Genomic DNA, 15,969 nt, shown 5'->3' on the forward strand with positions numbered 1-15,969 from the left:
AGCTTGGCGCATCTGGGCTCAATACTTGGTGTATTAAGGTGGGACCCCACATCCACCTTTTAAAGGAGACTCTAGGTGATTTTCATGCTGCTGGTGTATCGTGGTGAGGAGTTTGGGTTCTGGAGTCAACCGACCAGATGTCACATACCGTCCGCCCCTCTCATCTTCTTTGCACAACGGGCACAGGAATGGCAGTCGCCGCCTTGGGTGTTTGCGAGAATTAAGTGCGGTAATCCAGTTAGAGGGCTTCGTTCACTGCCTGCATGTCAAAAGCACTGGACACGTGTGAGCTATTGTTCTGGTTATTTTGGAGGCTTATTGCTCACTCTGCGAACAAAAGCCAGGCATCAACAAATAACAAACACCTATGAGGTGCTTCACATGTTTCAGGTCTGTTCTCAGCACTTACAAGGATGAATTCACTTCATCCTCTTGATAACCAAAAGTGATAGTAGGGACTGCTATTATCCCATTTCACAGAAGAGAAAATTGAGGTATAGAAGGTCAGGAAGCAGTGAAGGCAGAATTCACCTTGATCACTGGGCTCCTCCTTGCTGTGCTCAGCTGACTTACTCTCCTTGAGATTGCACTGCCCCTTGAGGCCATCTGGATCCCAGTGTGGACATTGCACGTCTGTGAAGTTGGCTGCAAAAGCAAGAAGAAACTCAAATTTGGCAATAAATCTTGTCATATGGTCCTGCAGATTTTGAGACCCTAGGCCAGCCTGGTGTTTGCCATCTCTGAGATCTACTCCAGTGAAAATCCCAAGCGTTCTACAGCGCTTGACACCTGTCAGGAAATGCCTCACTTGGTACCTGTGGCCCAGGCTGCCAGGGATGTCTTCATCCTGTGGTGGCCAGAAGTATGAGAAGGGGCAGTGAAGGGCCAGCATGGTCATCCTCAGCAGCCATCTGATCGTCATTCATTGTTAGCTCGGTGCTGCTTGAGTCCTGGAAAGCAAGTCACAGCTGGCTGGACTGCTGCCCTGGGGTGAAGGTGGAGGGCAAAGCACAAGGAGAAGGCCACTGGTCTGAGACGCACCAGCCTCCTGGCTTCTCGTGAGGACATCTCAGGAGGAAAGAGAGCTCCACCTGGGACCAGGAAGTTCCTGCTGCAAGCTTCTGAAAGGCCCAGCCCCGGAGGGCTCTGAGGGCAGACACGGGCCCCCAGCCACTCACTTCCCAGAGGCAAAGCCCTTAGCTTAGGAGCTCGGAGTGAGCACCCTGTCCCTGGGCCTTAACCTCTCTCTCTTGCAGCCCATCTCCTGCTGTTGAGCCCCAGGCAGCCGGGCACATCCACTGGGGAGTAGGCGCTGCCAGGTGACTCCCCTGGGACCATGGCCTGGGTCTCGTTGCTCACCTGACCGGCCTGAGAATACACCCTGGTTTCTGTTTGCGGAGGCTGAAGCTGCTTCAGTGGAGGGAGCCGCCCTGAGCGGTTCAAGCCCCAGAAAGGAATACCTTCGGGTGTAGTGTGTTCAGGTCCCTTGAGGAATTCCCAGCAGCCGTGGGAAGAAAATGGCATTGCGATTCTGGGCCTGGGTGGTTTGACGGGAATCCTGACTTCCTCTAAGTGCAGGGGGATCATGATTGCCGAGGGGCCCAGGGTCTGATGGGAGTCCTCCCATTTCTTGTAGTAGTTGTGCTGTCCCTGCTTGGGACGCCGATTTGTTTAACTGAATGTTTGCGTGGGGAGCGTGACCTCGCCTGGCTGTGGAGAGCAGTTATGACAGGCTGACCACCTGATCGGCTGTAGGACGCAGAGCTGGGAGATGGCACCGTTGTTTTTGTTTTGCAGAGGATTTCCTGTGGCCTCTTGTCTGCCCTGATGAGCGTGTACACCTCAGCCTGTGGAGTGTTGCTTAGCCATGGGCCCGCTGCCCTGCCTGTTCTAGGAAATGCTGCAGGGTATGCTCTGCTGGCTTTGGAGACCCTTCTCCAGTGACTTGGTCGAATCAACCCCCGCCCTCATTATTTCCACCCACAAAGCCCACTTTCTAGTCAGACTAAATATCTTAGGATTGCCCAGCCACGCCTGTCTACCTTGGAGTGTGCTGGCCGCCCTGCCTAGATTGCCTTTTCTAGCTTTGCTTTCTAAAATCCTGCCCATCCCTTAAGATCCAATTCACATATTAATGCCTCATTAATCCTTGCCCCAGAAATTGATCTCTTTTTCTCTCAACCTCTGTTATCATTTTATATGCCTGTCATGGCCCTTATCTGATTCTCCCTTGCACAATAAATATTTGTGTGTCAGCCTTTCCCCTCACCCCCGTTTATGTCATAAGTTTGTGTGGTTCAAAACTGTCTTGTTCATCCTGAAGTTCTTCACAAAACTTAAAATGGCTTCTTTGTGCTCACAGTCCGTGTTGATGGAACTGAAGCCAAAAAACTCCGTCCTCTGGGACTTTCTATTGTAGGAAATAAGTAAAATTGGGCACAAAGTCATAAAAAGCAATAGCAGACAAATACGCGAAGAGGGAAATATGGCTTTTGGTCCGCTGAGCACACAAGATTCTAAAGGAGTTTTAAAAGTAGTTCCTGGCCAAGATGAAGACACTGAAACTCCCCAAAGCACAAAAGAATCACTCTCCTGATGTTGAAGAAAACCACGTGGAATAGACACAGAATTCCGCCCCCCCACCCCCCCCCCACCCCCCGTGTGGGTTTTCATTCCAATCCCGCCAGCCTAAGTAAACAGTGCAGGGTGCAAACACATGGTCTGTTTATTTCCCTCTTGTTTATTTGAGTAGAAATAGAAATTGGATTTCCCTGGAAGTCCTAACTCCTCTTTTCATGTTCTTTTTGCCTCAGCTCTGGACCCATCCAAAGACCCCTGCCTAAAGGTGAAATGCAGCCCTCACAAGGTGTGTGTGACCCAGGACTACCAGACTGCCCTGTGTGTCAGCCGTAAGCACCTGCTCCCCAGGTAAGCCGCAGGCTGTGAGGTCCTCTCCAGCCAGCATATCTGGGGTACCTGATCTCTGGGGGACAAGGGAGAGAGGGGGAGCAGGTGTTTGTATCTGTGTCTCATATGGTACGTGGTGTAAGAACTCTTGCTGTGGTATGAATCTCAGTTCTCAAACACATATTGGCAAAGAGAGTTAATATCTTAGTTTCCTTTGAATCAACTTTATTTGACTCTGAGTCCTCATCTGAGCAGATGAACAGAAAATCCCTTCCTGGTGATTATGGTGGCCCTTCCTCCTCCTGGGGTGACCTCAGGATCCAGGAAGCTTCTAGCTAAGAAAACAGGGGCTGTACCTTTAGTCTTCTGGTTGCCACTGACATCCTCCCTACGATAATCCTTGGAGGTTCCTTGAGGTTGGCGGGACTGGGGGTTGTCTGCTTCCACGCTCCATGGGGCGTGGGTGTCTTTGCCAGGCCAAGAGTACTGGTGTGGGGTTCTGCTGCCTCAAGATCACTAGGCCACCATTCCTTCTGAGAGTGTGTCTTTCTATTTCTCCAGCCCAGGGGAAGTCTCTCCCCTCCTCTTCAGGGTTGTTAAAGCCTTTGTCCCTTACTCCCCACCCATTCCCAGCATTCAGTGGGCTTAGGCTTTTACAGATGACAGAAGGAGCCTTTGAATTCAGGCTACATCTGCCTTCAGTCCTGCAGAAATACGTAAAGCAAGAACACACACACACACACACACACACACAGCCCCCCAATAGGCTTGCTTTTTTCTTTTTTTTTTTAACATCTTTATTGGAGTATAATTGCTTTACAATGGTGTGTTGGTTTCTGCTTTATAACAAAGTGAATCAGTTATACATATATATATATCCTCATATCTCTTCCCTCTTTCGTCTCCCTCCCACCCTCCCTATCCCACCCCTCTAGGTGGTCACAAAGCACCGAGCTGATCTCCCTGTGCTATGGGGCTGCTTCCCACTAGCTATCTATTTTACATTTGGTAGTGTATATGAGTCCATGCCACTCTCTCACTTCATCCCAGCTTACCCTTCCCCGTCCCCGTGTCCTCAAGTCTATTCTCTACGTCTGTGTCTTTATTCCTGTCCTGCCCCTAGGTTCTTCAGAACCATTTTTTTTTTTTGATTCCATATATATGTGTTAGCATATGGTACTTGTTTTTCTCTTTCTGGCTTACTTCACTCTGTATGACAGACTCTAGGTCCATCCACCTCACTACAAATAACTCAATTTCATTTCTTCTTATGGCTGAGTAATATTCCATTGTATATATGTGCCACATCTTCTTTATGCAATCATTAGTCGATGGACATTTAGGTTGCTTCCATGTCCTGGCTATTGTAAATAATGCTGCAATGAACATTGTGGTACATGACTCTTTTTGAATTATGGTTTTCTCAGGGTATATACCCAGTAGTGGGATTGCTGGGTCATATGGTAGTTCTACTTTTAGTTTTTTAAGGAACCTCGATACTGTTCTCCATAGTGGCGGTATCAATTTACATTCCCAGCAACAGTGCAAGAGGGTTCCCTTTTCTTCACACCCTCTCCAGCATTTATTGTAGATTTTTTTTTTTTTTTTTTTTTTTTTGGTACGCGGGCCTCTCACTGTTGTGGCCTCTCCCATTGCGGAGTTCAGCCTCTGGACGCGCGGGCTTAGCAGCCATGGCTCATGGGCCCAGCCACTCCGCGGCATGTGGGATCTTCCCGAACTGGGGCACGAACCCGTGTCTCCTGCATCGGCAGGTGGACTCTCAACCACTGCGCCACCAGGGAAGCCCTGTTTTTAGATTTTTTGATGATGACCATTCTGACTGGTGTGAAGTGATACCTCATTGTAGTTTTGATTTGCATTTCTCTAATGATTAGTCATGTTGAGCATCCTTTCATGTGTTTGTTGGCAATCTGTATGTCTTCTTTGGAAAAATGTCTATTTAGGTCTTCTGCCCATTTTTGGATTGGGCTGTTTGTTTTTTTGATATTGAGCTGCATGAGATGCTTGTAAATTTTGGTGATTAATACTCTGTCTGTTGCTTCATTTGCAAATATTTTCTCCCATTCTGAGGGTTGTCTTTTCCTCTTGTTTATGGTTTCCTTTGCTGTGTGAAAGCTTTTACATTTCATTAGGTCCCATTTGTTTATTTTTGTTTTTATTTCCATTACTCTGAAGAGGTGGGTCAAAAAGGATCTTGCTGTGATTTATGACATAGAGTGTTCTGCCTATGGTTTCCTCCAGGAGTTTTATAGTGTCTGGTCTTACATTTAGGTCTTTAATCCATTTTGAGTTTATTTTCGTGTATGGTGTTAGGGAGTGTTCTAATTTCATTCTTTTACATGTAGCTGTCCAGTTCCACCAGCACCACTTATTGAAGAGGCTGTCTTTTCTCCATTGTATATTCTTGCCTCCTTTATCAAAAATAAGGTGACCATACACACATGGGTTTATCTCTGGGGTTTCTATCCTGTCCCACTGATCCATATTTCTGTTTTCATGCCAGTACCATACTGTCTTGATTACTGTAGCTTTGTAGTATAGTCTGAAGTCAGGAAGCCTGATTCCTCCAGCTCTGTTTTTCATTCTCAAGATTGCTTTGGCTATTCGAGGTCTTTTGTGTTCTCATACAAATTGTGCAATTTTTTGTTCTAGTTCTGTGAAAAATGCCATTGGTAGTTTGATAGAGATTGCATTGCATCTGTAGATTGCTTTGGGTAGTATAGTCATTTTCACAATGTTGATTCTTCCAATCCAAGAACATGGTATATCTCTCATTCTGTTTGTGTCATATTTAATTACTTTCATCAGTGTCTTATAGTTTTCTGCATACAGGTCTTTTGTCTCCTTAGGTAGGTTTATTCCTAGGTATTTAATTCATTTTGTTGCAGTGGTAAATGGGAGTGTTTCCTTAATTTCTCTTTCAGATTTTTCATCTTTAGTGTATAGGAATGCAAGAGATTTCTGTGCATTAATTTTGTATCCTGCTACTTTACCAAATTCATTGATTAACTCTAGTAGTTTTCTGGTAGCATCTTTAGGATTCTCTATGTATAGTATCATGTCATCTGCAAACAGTGACAGCTTTACTTCTTCTTTTCCGATTTGGATTCCTTTTATTTCCTTTTCTTCTATGATTGCTATGGCTAAAACTTCCAAAACTATGTTGAATAATAGTGGTGAGAGTGGGCAACCTTGTCTTGTTCCTGATCTTAGTGGAAATGGTTTGAGTTTTTCATCATTGAGAATGATGTTGGCTCTGGGTTTGTCATATATGGCCTTTATTATGTTGAGGTAAGCTCCCTCTCTGCCTACTTTCTGGAGGGTTTTTATCATCAATGGGTGTTGAATTTTGTTGAAAGCTTTTTCTGCATCTGTTGAGATGATCATGTGGTTTTCATCCTTCAATTTGTTAATATGGTGTATCACATTGATTGATTTGCATATATTGAAGAATCCTTGAATTTCTCGGATAAACCCCACTTGATCATGGTGTATGATCCGTTTAATGTGCTGTTGGATTCTGTTTGCTAGTGTTTTGTTGAGGATTTTTGCATCTATGTTCATCAGTGATAGTTACCTGTAGTTTTCTTTCTTTGTGACATCTTTGTCTGGTTTTGGTATCAGGGTGATGGTGGCCTCATAGAATGAGTTTGGGAGTGTTCCTCCCTCTGCAATTTTTTGGAAGAGTTTGAGAAGGGTAGGTGTTAGCTCTTCTCTAAATGTTTGATAGAATTCTCCTGTGAAGCCATCTGGTTCTGGGCTTTTGTGTGTTGGAAGATTTTTAATTACAGTCTCAATTTCAGTGCTTGAGATTGGTCTGTTCATATTTTCTATTTCTTCCTGGTTCAGTCTCAGAAGGTTGTGCTTTCCTAAGAATGTGTCCATTTCTTCCAGGTTGTCCATTTTATTGGCATATAGTTGCTTGTAGGAATCTCTCATGATCCTTTGTATTTCTGCAGTGTCAGTTGTTAATTCTCCTTTTTCATTTCTAATTCTATTGATTTGAGTCTTCTCCCTTTTTTTCTTGGTGAGTCTGGCTAATGGTTTATCAATTTTGTTTATCTTCTCAAAGAACCAGCTTTTAGTTTTATTGATCTTGCTATTGTTTCATTCATTTCTTTTTCATTTATTTCTGATCTGAGCTTTATGATTTCTTTCCTTCTGGTAACTTTGTGGGGTTTTTTTGTTCTTCTTTCTCTAATTGCTTGAGGTGTAAGGTTAGGTTGTTTATTTGAGATGTTTCTTGTTTTTTGAGGTAGGATTGTACTGGTATAAACTTCCCTCTTAGAACTGCTTTTGCTGCATCCCATAGGTTTTGGGTTGTCGTGTTTTCCTTGTCATTTGTTTCTAGGTATTTTTTGATTTCCTCTTTGATTTCTTCAGTGCTCTCCTGGTTATTTAGTAGTGTATTGTTTAGCCTCCATGTGTTTGTATTTTCCACAGACTTTTTCCTGTAATTGATATCCAGTCTCATAGCGTTGTGGTCAGAAAAGATACTTGATACATTTTCAATTTTCTTAAATTTGCCAAGGCTTGATTTGTGACCCAAGATATGATCTATCCTGGAGAATGTCCCATGAGCACTTGAGAAGAAAGTGTATTCTGTTGTTTGGGTATGGAATGTCCTATAAATATCAATTAAGTCCATCTTGTTTAATGTATCATTTAAAGCTTTTGTTTCATTATATATTTTCATTTTGGATAATCTGTCCATTGGTGGAAGTGGGGTGTTAAAGTCCCCTACTATGATTGTGTTACTGTCGATTTCCCCTTTTATGGCTGCTAGTATTTGCCTTATGTATTGAGATGCTCCTATGTTGGGTGCATAAAGATTTACAATTGTTGTATCTTCTTCATGGATTGAACCCTTGATCATTATGTAGTGTCTTTCTTTGTCTCTTGTAATAACCTTTATTTTAAAGTCAATTTTGTCTGATATGAGAATTGCTACTCCAGCTTTCTTTTGATGTCCATTTGCATGGGATATCTTTTTCCCTCCCCTCACTTTTAGTCTTTATATGTCCCTAGGTCTGAAGTGGGTCTCTTGTACACAGCATAAATATGGGTCTTGTTTCTGTGTCCATTCAGCCAGTCTGTGTCTTTTGGTTGGAGAATTTAATCCAGTTATATTTAAGGTAATTATCAATATGTATGTCCCTATTACCATTTTCTTAATTGTTTTGGGTTTGTTATTCTAGGTCTTTTCCTTCTGTTGTGTTTCCTGCCTAGAGAAGTTCCTTTAGCATTTGTCGTAAAGCTGGTTTGGTGGTGCTGAATTCTCTTAGCTTTTGCTAAGAGTCCATAAAGGTTTTCATTTCTCCATCGAAACTGAATGAGATCCTTGCTGGGTAGAGTAATGTTGGTTGTAGGTTTTTCCCTTTCATCACTTTAAATATGTTCTACAACTCCCTTCTGGCTCACAGAGTTTCTGCTGAAAGATCAGCTGTTAAGCTTATGTGGATTCGCTTGTATATTATTTGTTGCTTTTCCCTTGCTGCTTTTAATATTTTTTCTTTGTATTTAATTTTTGATAGTTTGATTAATATGTGTCTTGGCATGTTTCTCCTTGGATTTATCCTCTACAGGACTCTCTGTGCTTCCTGGACTTGATTGATTATTTCCTTTCCCATATTAGAGAAGTTTTCAACTATAATCTCTTCAAACATTTTCTTAGTCCCTTTCTTTTTCTCTTGTTCTTTTGGGACCCTTATCAATTTGAATGTTGGTGCATTTAATGTTGTCCCAGAGGTCTCTAAGACTGTCCTCAATTCTTTTCATTCTTTTTTCTTTATTCTGCTCTGCAGTAGTTTTTTCCACTATTTTGTCTTCCAGGTCAGTTATCCATTCTTCTGCCTCAGTTATTCTGCTATTGATTCCTTCTAGAGAATATTTAATGTAATTTATTGTGTTGTTCATCATTGTTTGTTTGCTCTTTAGTTCTTTGAGGTCCTTGTTTAACGTTTCTTGTATTTTCTCCATTCTATTTCCAAGATTTTGGATCATCTTTACTATCATTTTTCTGAATTCTTTTTCAGGTAGACTGCCTGTTTCCTCTTCATTTGTTTGGTCTGGTGGGTTTTTGCCTTGCTCCTTCATCTGCTGTGTGTTCCTCTGTCTTCTCATTTTGCTTAACTTACTGTGTTTGGGGTCTCCTTTTCACAGGCTGCAGGTTCGTAGTTCCCATTGTTTTTGTTGTCTGCCCCCAGTTGCTAAGTTTGTTTCAATGGGTTGTGTAGGCTTCCTGGTGGAGGGGACTTGTGCCTCTGTTCTGGTGGATTAGGCTGGATCTTGTGTTTCTGGTGGGCACTACCACATACGGTGGTGTGTTTTGGGGTGTGTGTGACCTTGTTATGATTTTAGGCAGCATCTCTGCTAATGCATGGGGTTGTGTTCCTGTCTTGCTAGTTGCTTGGCATAGGGTGTCCAGTACTGTAGCTTGCTGGTTGTTGAGTGGAGCTGGGTCTTAGCATTGAGATGGAGATCTCTGGGAGAGCTTTTACCTTTTGATATTATGCTGAGCTGGGAGGTTTCTGGTGGACCAGTGTCCTGAACTCGGCTCTCCCACCTTAAAGGCACAGGCCTGACACCCGGCCGGAGCACCAAGACCCTGTTAGCTGCATGGTTCCCCACCCCTCCTCGAAGCTCCTTTTGGATTTGCTCACGCTTCTTTTTTGGAGAGTCCTGGACTCTAGGCTTGCTTTAAGAATGGAGTTGGGTGGGGTGGGGGTGGGAGAAAGGTGATTTTAGTGTCATTTTCGCCCTTCTCCCTTTACTACCTGTACGATGGAGAGGTGTTGCGATGGGCATTAGAGTTACACACACTTAGATCTGGTGACTTTCTCTGCTATTCACCTGCACTGCACCATAACCTTAGGCAAAGAAAGCAGCCTTTCTGGAACTCAATTCCCACTGAAATCTGCCTCCCTATAACTTGCTCTTTGGTTCCAGTTTGATCCTGGGACCATGCAGAATGGGTGCTGTCCCACCTCTTAGTTCTTTATTTTATTTTATTTTTTAAAAATAAATTTATTTATTTATTTATTTTTGGCTCTGTTGGGTCTTTGTTGGGTCTTATTTTGGCTCTGTTGGGTCTTTGTTGCTGCATGCGGGCTTTTCTCTAGTTGCATCGGGTGGGAGCTACTCTTCATTGTGGTGCGCGGGCTTCTCATTGTGGCGGTTTCTCTTGTTGTGGAGCACAGGCTCTAGGCGTGCGGGCTTCAGTAGTTGTGGCACGCGGGCTCGGTAGTTGTGGCTCGCGGGTTCTAGCGTGCGGTGCAGTAGTTGTGGTGCACGGGCTTAGCTACTTCACAGCATGTGGGATCTTCCCGGACCAGGGCTTGAACCCACGTCCCCTGCATTGGCAGGCAGATTCTTAACCACTGCGCCACCAGGGAAGTCCCAACCACCTCTTAGTTCTTGACCTCTGAGCAGTTCTTGCCCGTTTGGCTGCCCCTCTTGGGACACACTTTAATATACCTCAGTCCTGTCCATGGTTTCCACAGAACGTGTGTGGGGAGCTCCCATCCTTGACATTGTTGTCCAGCAGAGAATCAGCACCCGGGGAGTAGCCTGACAGCATGGAGCAGAGCCCCTGCCTACTCTGCCCCTGCAAACCTGGCACTGCAGCAACAGACCTAGTCTCTGTGGTCACCTAAACATAGTCAAGCTTTGTCTCCATAAAAATGAGATTCGAGGTATTGTAATGTGCTTTGCTCTTCCCCCAGGCTGGAGTGTTCTCCCTGGAAGCAAAGATAGATCTCACCCCTGAAACCTAGCATATGCCAGGCATTGTGCTCAGAACCTGCATCCTTGAATTCCTTCATCCATTTTGCCAAGTTGGTACTTATTTTTGCCTTCATTCTAAAAGTGAGAGAACTGAGGCAGAGAGAGGAGTCAGTCATTTGCTTGTATATCTAGTAAGTGGCAGCCATGATTCAAACCCAGGACCGTCGAGCTCCAAAGCTTATGTTTTTTGTCAGTACCATGTTTTGGCCTCGTTGTTCTATCCATTCATTCCTTGTCATTTAACAAAAAGGTACTGAGTACCTACTATGTGCCAGGCCTGTGTTAGGCCCTGAGGCTACAGAGGTAAACAAGAGACCCTATTCCTACCCTCAAGAAATATCAAGTTCACTGCAGAGTGGGATGTGAAAAACATTTTTTGTTGTTGTTGTTATTCAAAAATACTTTTAAGGCATGCATACTCTGAAAAAACTCTCCTAGATTCTCCTGCCACACATGACTTCTTCCTTCTCTGAAGGAGGGAAGATGTGGCCTCTTTGCAGCAAATACCACATACTCTTTGGAAAAGTGCTGTATTGTTCAGCCATGTGGTTTTGTGTGTGTTTGTGTGTGTGTGTGTGTGTGTGTATAACACGGATAGTCCATTGCCTGTTTCCTCCTAGAATACAGCCCTTTCTATTAGTCCCAGACAAGAGATTTTTATTTATAAGCTCAAACCTGTTTGAGACAGAGGCAGCAACCTCACTGGTATTTGGGCATATCCAGGTGTCAGTGGTGTTTCTCTGGGCATGCCTTGTTTCTGTGTTGGAAGCACCACCACTTTTTTGCTTGTGTTGGAAGCGTAATTCTCATCTCCTGCATCTCCTGGTGGCCACAGAATTACAGTGGTTAAGAGCATAGATCTGGGAATGACAGCATTCTAAGCTCGTTTCCGGGCTGGCTACTTTCTAGCTATGTGACCTTGGCAAGTTACTTGACCTTTCTGAATCTGGGCTTCCTTAGCTGTAAAATGGATTTAATGAAAGCACTTACCCCTTTCCTCTTTACCATTTGCTGGGATACATCCGTTAGTAATTCTTGCAGAGAGGGTTTACCAGTGGTTAAGCTTTGCTAATCCTTTGCTTAGGACGTTTGGTGTGTATTTCATTTTGTGAGAGGTCAGTAAGATGGAGGGGTGTAAGGTACGTAGTCCAATGTCACATAATGACAACCAGCCTTACAATTACTAAAACAATTATGGTAAGAGGTATATTATTGTCTGATTCATTCTGGAAGGTCAGCCAGAAAACCCTCAATTTGCATGCTCCTGAGAAAAAGTAGCTCACTCCAGGGGCCCTGCCCACTTTCTTGTTCTGCCCTTTGGAGTTTCTTCCCGAGGAAGCCTGCTGCCCGCTTTGTGATTCACAGCACGTGAGGACTTGGAAGAAGATGACATTCCTGATGATAGGTACCCTTCATTCACTGGAAAAACAGCTCAAAGAGGAGGCTTTGACTGAGGGGCGTGCCCACTCTGTCATCAGGATTTGGGCGGTGGCCTGCACCGGCGAGAGGCTCTACAATGGTGGTGGCTGTAGTTGTGGGTCTAGCCTTCCCCCTCCCTCCCTCTGGGAGGCCGAATTACTCAGCCCGTACCAGCCCAGTGCACACCTCTTCTTAGAGTCCTGGACCCCTTCCCAGAAGAAACATCTGTCCTTCCTCCTTATACTTTAGGGGTCGCCTCTGACCAGGGGGGCCATGTTGACAATTCTATTTATTCATCCATCAGGGAAGTAATGTTTCTCTCTGTGAAACATCTGCAAGCAATCCCATCAGCCAGTCTGGCCTCTGCAGCAGCTCGAGAGGTAAATCCCGCCCGCCAGACAGTCAGGAACGCACACACATGGAGAGGCAGTGGGGTCGGCCTGGGGCTGCTCGTGCGGCTACAGATTTGGGCTGTCTTTGCAAGCGGACTGAGACAGGAGGACAGTAAGCGCATCCGCGGGAGAATTTCATTAGCTTTCTTCGCCCTCGGAGGTGGAGTGAGTGGAGAAGCGGTTTGACACGTGGGTCTGTGGCTACACAGTGTCAGGGCGGCTGGACAAGCAACTTCATTGGGGGACCACGTGGGGCACCTGCCCCCAAGCCCTGCTGGAACGCTTCCCCTTTATTAGAATGGCATTTGGGTTTGTAGCTGGTTTCACTGAGAGGCTTCAGCTAAACTCACATTCCCTTTGGAGGGTTCTCTTTGGACGTTCTCTGTTTCATCTTTTCCTGCTGTTGAGCAGTATTGAGCAGGGTTGGGAGAGGGTAAATTCTTGGAAGCTTGTTTGTCTTTTAGGTGCTCCAAGGGGGCCATTTATACACTTAAGAACAGTGTGAAGGCAGCCTGGAGTCACGAAGCCTTCTCTCAAATGACTTTTTCATAATATTCTAATTTATTGTTGATATCAGAGGAGTTGATGCTCGTTACAGAAAACACTGAGAGTGTAGACAAGCAAAAAGAAACAGGAAATAGGCGATGGTCACGTAATCTTAAAGCAGGAATTAAAATATTCCAGCACAGGCTTCCCTGGTGGTGCAGTGGTTGAGAGTCTGCCTGCCGATGCAGGGGACACGGGTTCGTGCCCCAGTCTGGGAAGATCCCACATGCAGCAGAGCGACTAGGCCCGTGAGCCATGGCCGCTGAGCCTGCGCGTCCGAGCCTGTGCTCCGCAACAGGAGAGGCCACGACAGTGAGAGGCCCGAGTACCAAAAAAAAAAAAAACCAAAAGTAAAAACTTTGATCTTCAAAAGACACTGTTAGACTAATAAAAGGACAGGCCACACTGGGAGAAAATATTTGCAAAACATATGCCCAACAAAAGGTTTGTTTCTAGAATATGTAATGAAAGCATATGTCTATATAAAGACTCACAAATGTTCATAGCAGCTTTACTTGTAATAACTGGAGGCTGGAAACAACCCAAATGTCCATCAACAGGTGAACAGATAGCAAGTTGTGGTATATTCATTGCAATGGATTAATACTCAACAGTTAAAAAAGAATAAGCTATTGATACATGCTGTAACATGGACGAATCTTATAATTATTATGTTGAGTGAAAGAAGACAAAAATGTATATTGTATGAGTTTCATTTACATGAAATTTTAGTGGGTATAAGCTAACCTATGGTGACAGAAAACAGATCTTTGTCTCGGGGAGCAGGTCGTTGGGATGCCTGAGCATTCTTTAATGCTTGATATTACAAAATGGACCTTAGGGTAACAGTTAAGTCAGACTCTGCTCTTAGATGCCAAAGGTCCTATTGGCAAATGGCTTTGTTTGGGGAAGAAGAGTTTTTAATGCAGCAATGTGTTACTCTTTCTGACTTAAGTTTTAAAAATATTCTCTTAGCTCTTCTTAAAGAAAATACCCTCTTAGGGGGTGATTTATGGAAAAAATGGACAGAAGCTCACACTACCTGCAGAGGGATCTGCTCTTAGGAATTCGCTGCCGGGGGGATGGCTCGTTCTGATTTATTGTTCTGGGTGGGCGAGAGATGGGGAGGGCTTCTCCCTACAGAGCGCTGAACATCGATTTTACCTCTCTGTTGCCATTGATTTTCATTTGGAGAATGGAAAATTGAAGCATTTGTTTTAAGCCTTCCAGATAAGCTACATTCTCAAATTCTGCACGTGCATTGTGACTGGGAGGAAAGGATGTCAGGATGGGACTTTCGGTGTCTGAGTGTGCCCTTGGAAGCCTTCTGGGAGCAGTGGGAACTAATCTGTTTTTAAATAAGGAGCCAACAGCTGGTCTTCCCAATGGGCCAGGCCTTCTAACGTAATGGCCCTTTATCTCTACTTCCTAATTATCTGGAATAACAACGAATTCTCTGCACCAGTGAAGAATTCAGATCCAGTCGAGGCTGGCAGTGCAGTAGACCAGTCGGAGAGCTCTCAGTCTTTTATGTGAACGTGAAAAGAGGAATCAAAGTGTCTGAGGTCAGAGAGAATTACATCACAGAATGTGCCTCAAATACGAAACTCTCAGAGGATATTTGAAAGGATGACGGTATTTCATCTCAGTTTTGTTTTACAACAAAGCGCTGCCTCCTGCTACAGAGGCTTTGAACAGGTCGATTATACACATACGCCTGTCTCAGTTTGGGAGACACACGGCCACGTGGAAGGTGGGTGAGTCCTAGGCTTTCTGGTGCTTCGCAATTCAAGGCATTGTTTCCAATTATTGCGATAATGCGCACATCCCTTGCTACGATTTTATATTTGTATAGCTCATACCCTTTCTCCGAGGGGCCTTTGAATTGCCTTGCGTTCTGTGCTAACCTCGAGGGATCTTCGTCTGCCATCTTCTCTGGATAACGTGCTAATGAGGGCTTGGTGCTATTTCTAGGCTATTTGTGGAATTAGTGCAGCTGAGTTTTCAGTTTGGGCCAACTTCTGAGTCAGTCACCTTTCTAAACAGAGAAACCACCACTGTGGTCTGTTGTATTGCAAATACCTACCACTGGGCACTGAGGGAAACATAGGGAGGGTGGTTGGTTCCAGAGCTGCCACTCACTGACCACCTACCATGTTAGGCTCACTTAGCAGAAGCATCCTTGCTGATTTCCCACAGCAGTCTGTAGGTCTGTATTATGATCCCCATTTTACAGATGGGACTACTGAGGTTCCATAAGGAATTCCCTTGGTTGCACAGGGCCGTAAGGGGTAGGTTTGGAACCAGGATGGAGGGATGCCATACAGCCTCCTCTGCTGCAGAGCTATGGGTATGAGCTCTCACTGGCTGCTTTTGCCTGCAGTGCTGCACCAGCCCACCAGCCAATCTGTTCCTGATCCTAGATGCCCGTGACACATAGGCCTGGGACCGTCTCTCCTAACTCTTGCCCCTTACAGAGCGATTGGTGAGGGCCCGGGTATTAACCCCATTTCTTCCTTTCTGTGCCAAAAGCAATAATTCTGGATGCATTTTTTCCCTTTGTGGTTTTTCCAGAAGCAGTCATTCAAACCACATGTCACTTAAACATAGAGATATTTAATTACTTTAAACCGCAGCCATTTTTTTTTTTTTTTTTTAAAGAACAGAAGGACTCTATGCCTCTGCGCATGAGGACCCAGCTGCTTCTGAGGCCTTCATGGAGCAAGGTTTCAGAGCTCAAGCAAGCCAGTTACCTACTCTCTGCCTTTATTTTCCTCTCTGAAGCTGAGGGTGTTGATTAGACGAGCTTGAGGACCAAAGCAGCAGAGAGTAGAAAACAATTCATAATGGAGATGTGAATAATTGTGTGGAATTTGTAGTCCCCTGGAGCGGGGGAGAG

General features: G+C 44.6%; 2 protein-coding genes across 4 annotated transcripts in view; both read left to right on the forward strand.

Moving 5' to 3' along the window:
- Positions 1 to 15,969, forward strand: part of LOC125963778 (non-histone chromosomal protein HMG-14) — a 623,855-nt gene that overhangs the window by 456,449 nt on the left and 151,437 nt on the right. The gene's annotated exons all lie outside the window — the stretch shown is intronic.
- The window catches only part of SPOCK1 (SPARC (osteonectin), cwcv and kazal like domains proteoglycan 1), a 554,695-nt gene that overhangs the window by 379,845 nt on the left and 158,881 nt on the right, over positions 1 to 15,969 (forward strand). For all 3 annotated transcript variants that reach the window (XM_049707102.1, XM_004282089.3, XM_049707103.1), the window contains one exon: positions 2,814 to 2,928. In XM_049707102.1, the coding sequence (XP_049563059.1) occupies positions 2,814 to 2,928 (115 nt within the window). The remainder of the gene's footprint in view (positions 1 to 2,813; positions 2,929 to 15,969) is intronic.

Source organism: Orcinus orca, chromosome 3 (genome assembly GCF_937001465.1).
Source record: "Orcinus orca chromosome 3, mOrcOrc1.1, whole genome shotgun sequence".
Taxonomy (NCBI): Eukaryota; Metazoa; Chordata; class Mammalia; order Artiodactyla; family Delphinidae; genus Orcinus; species Orcinus orca.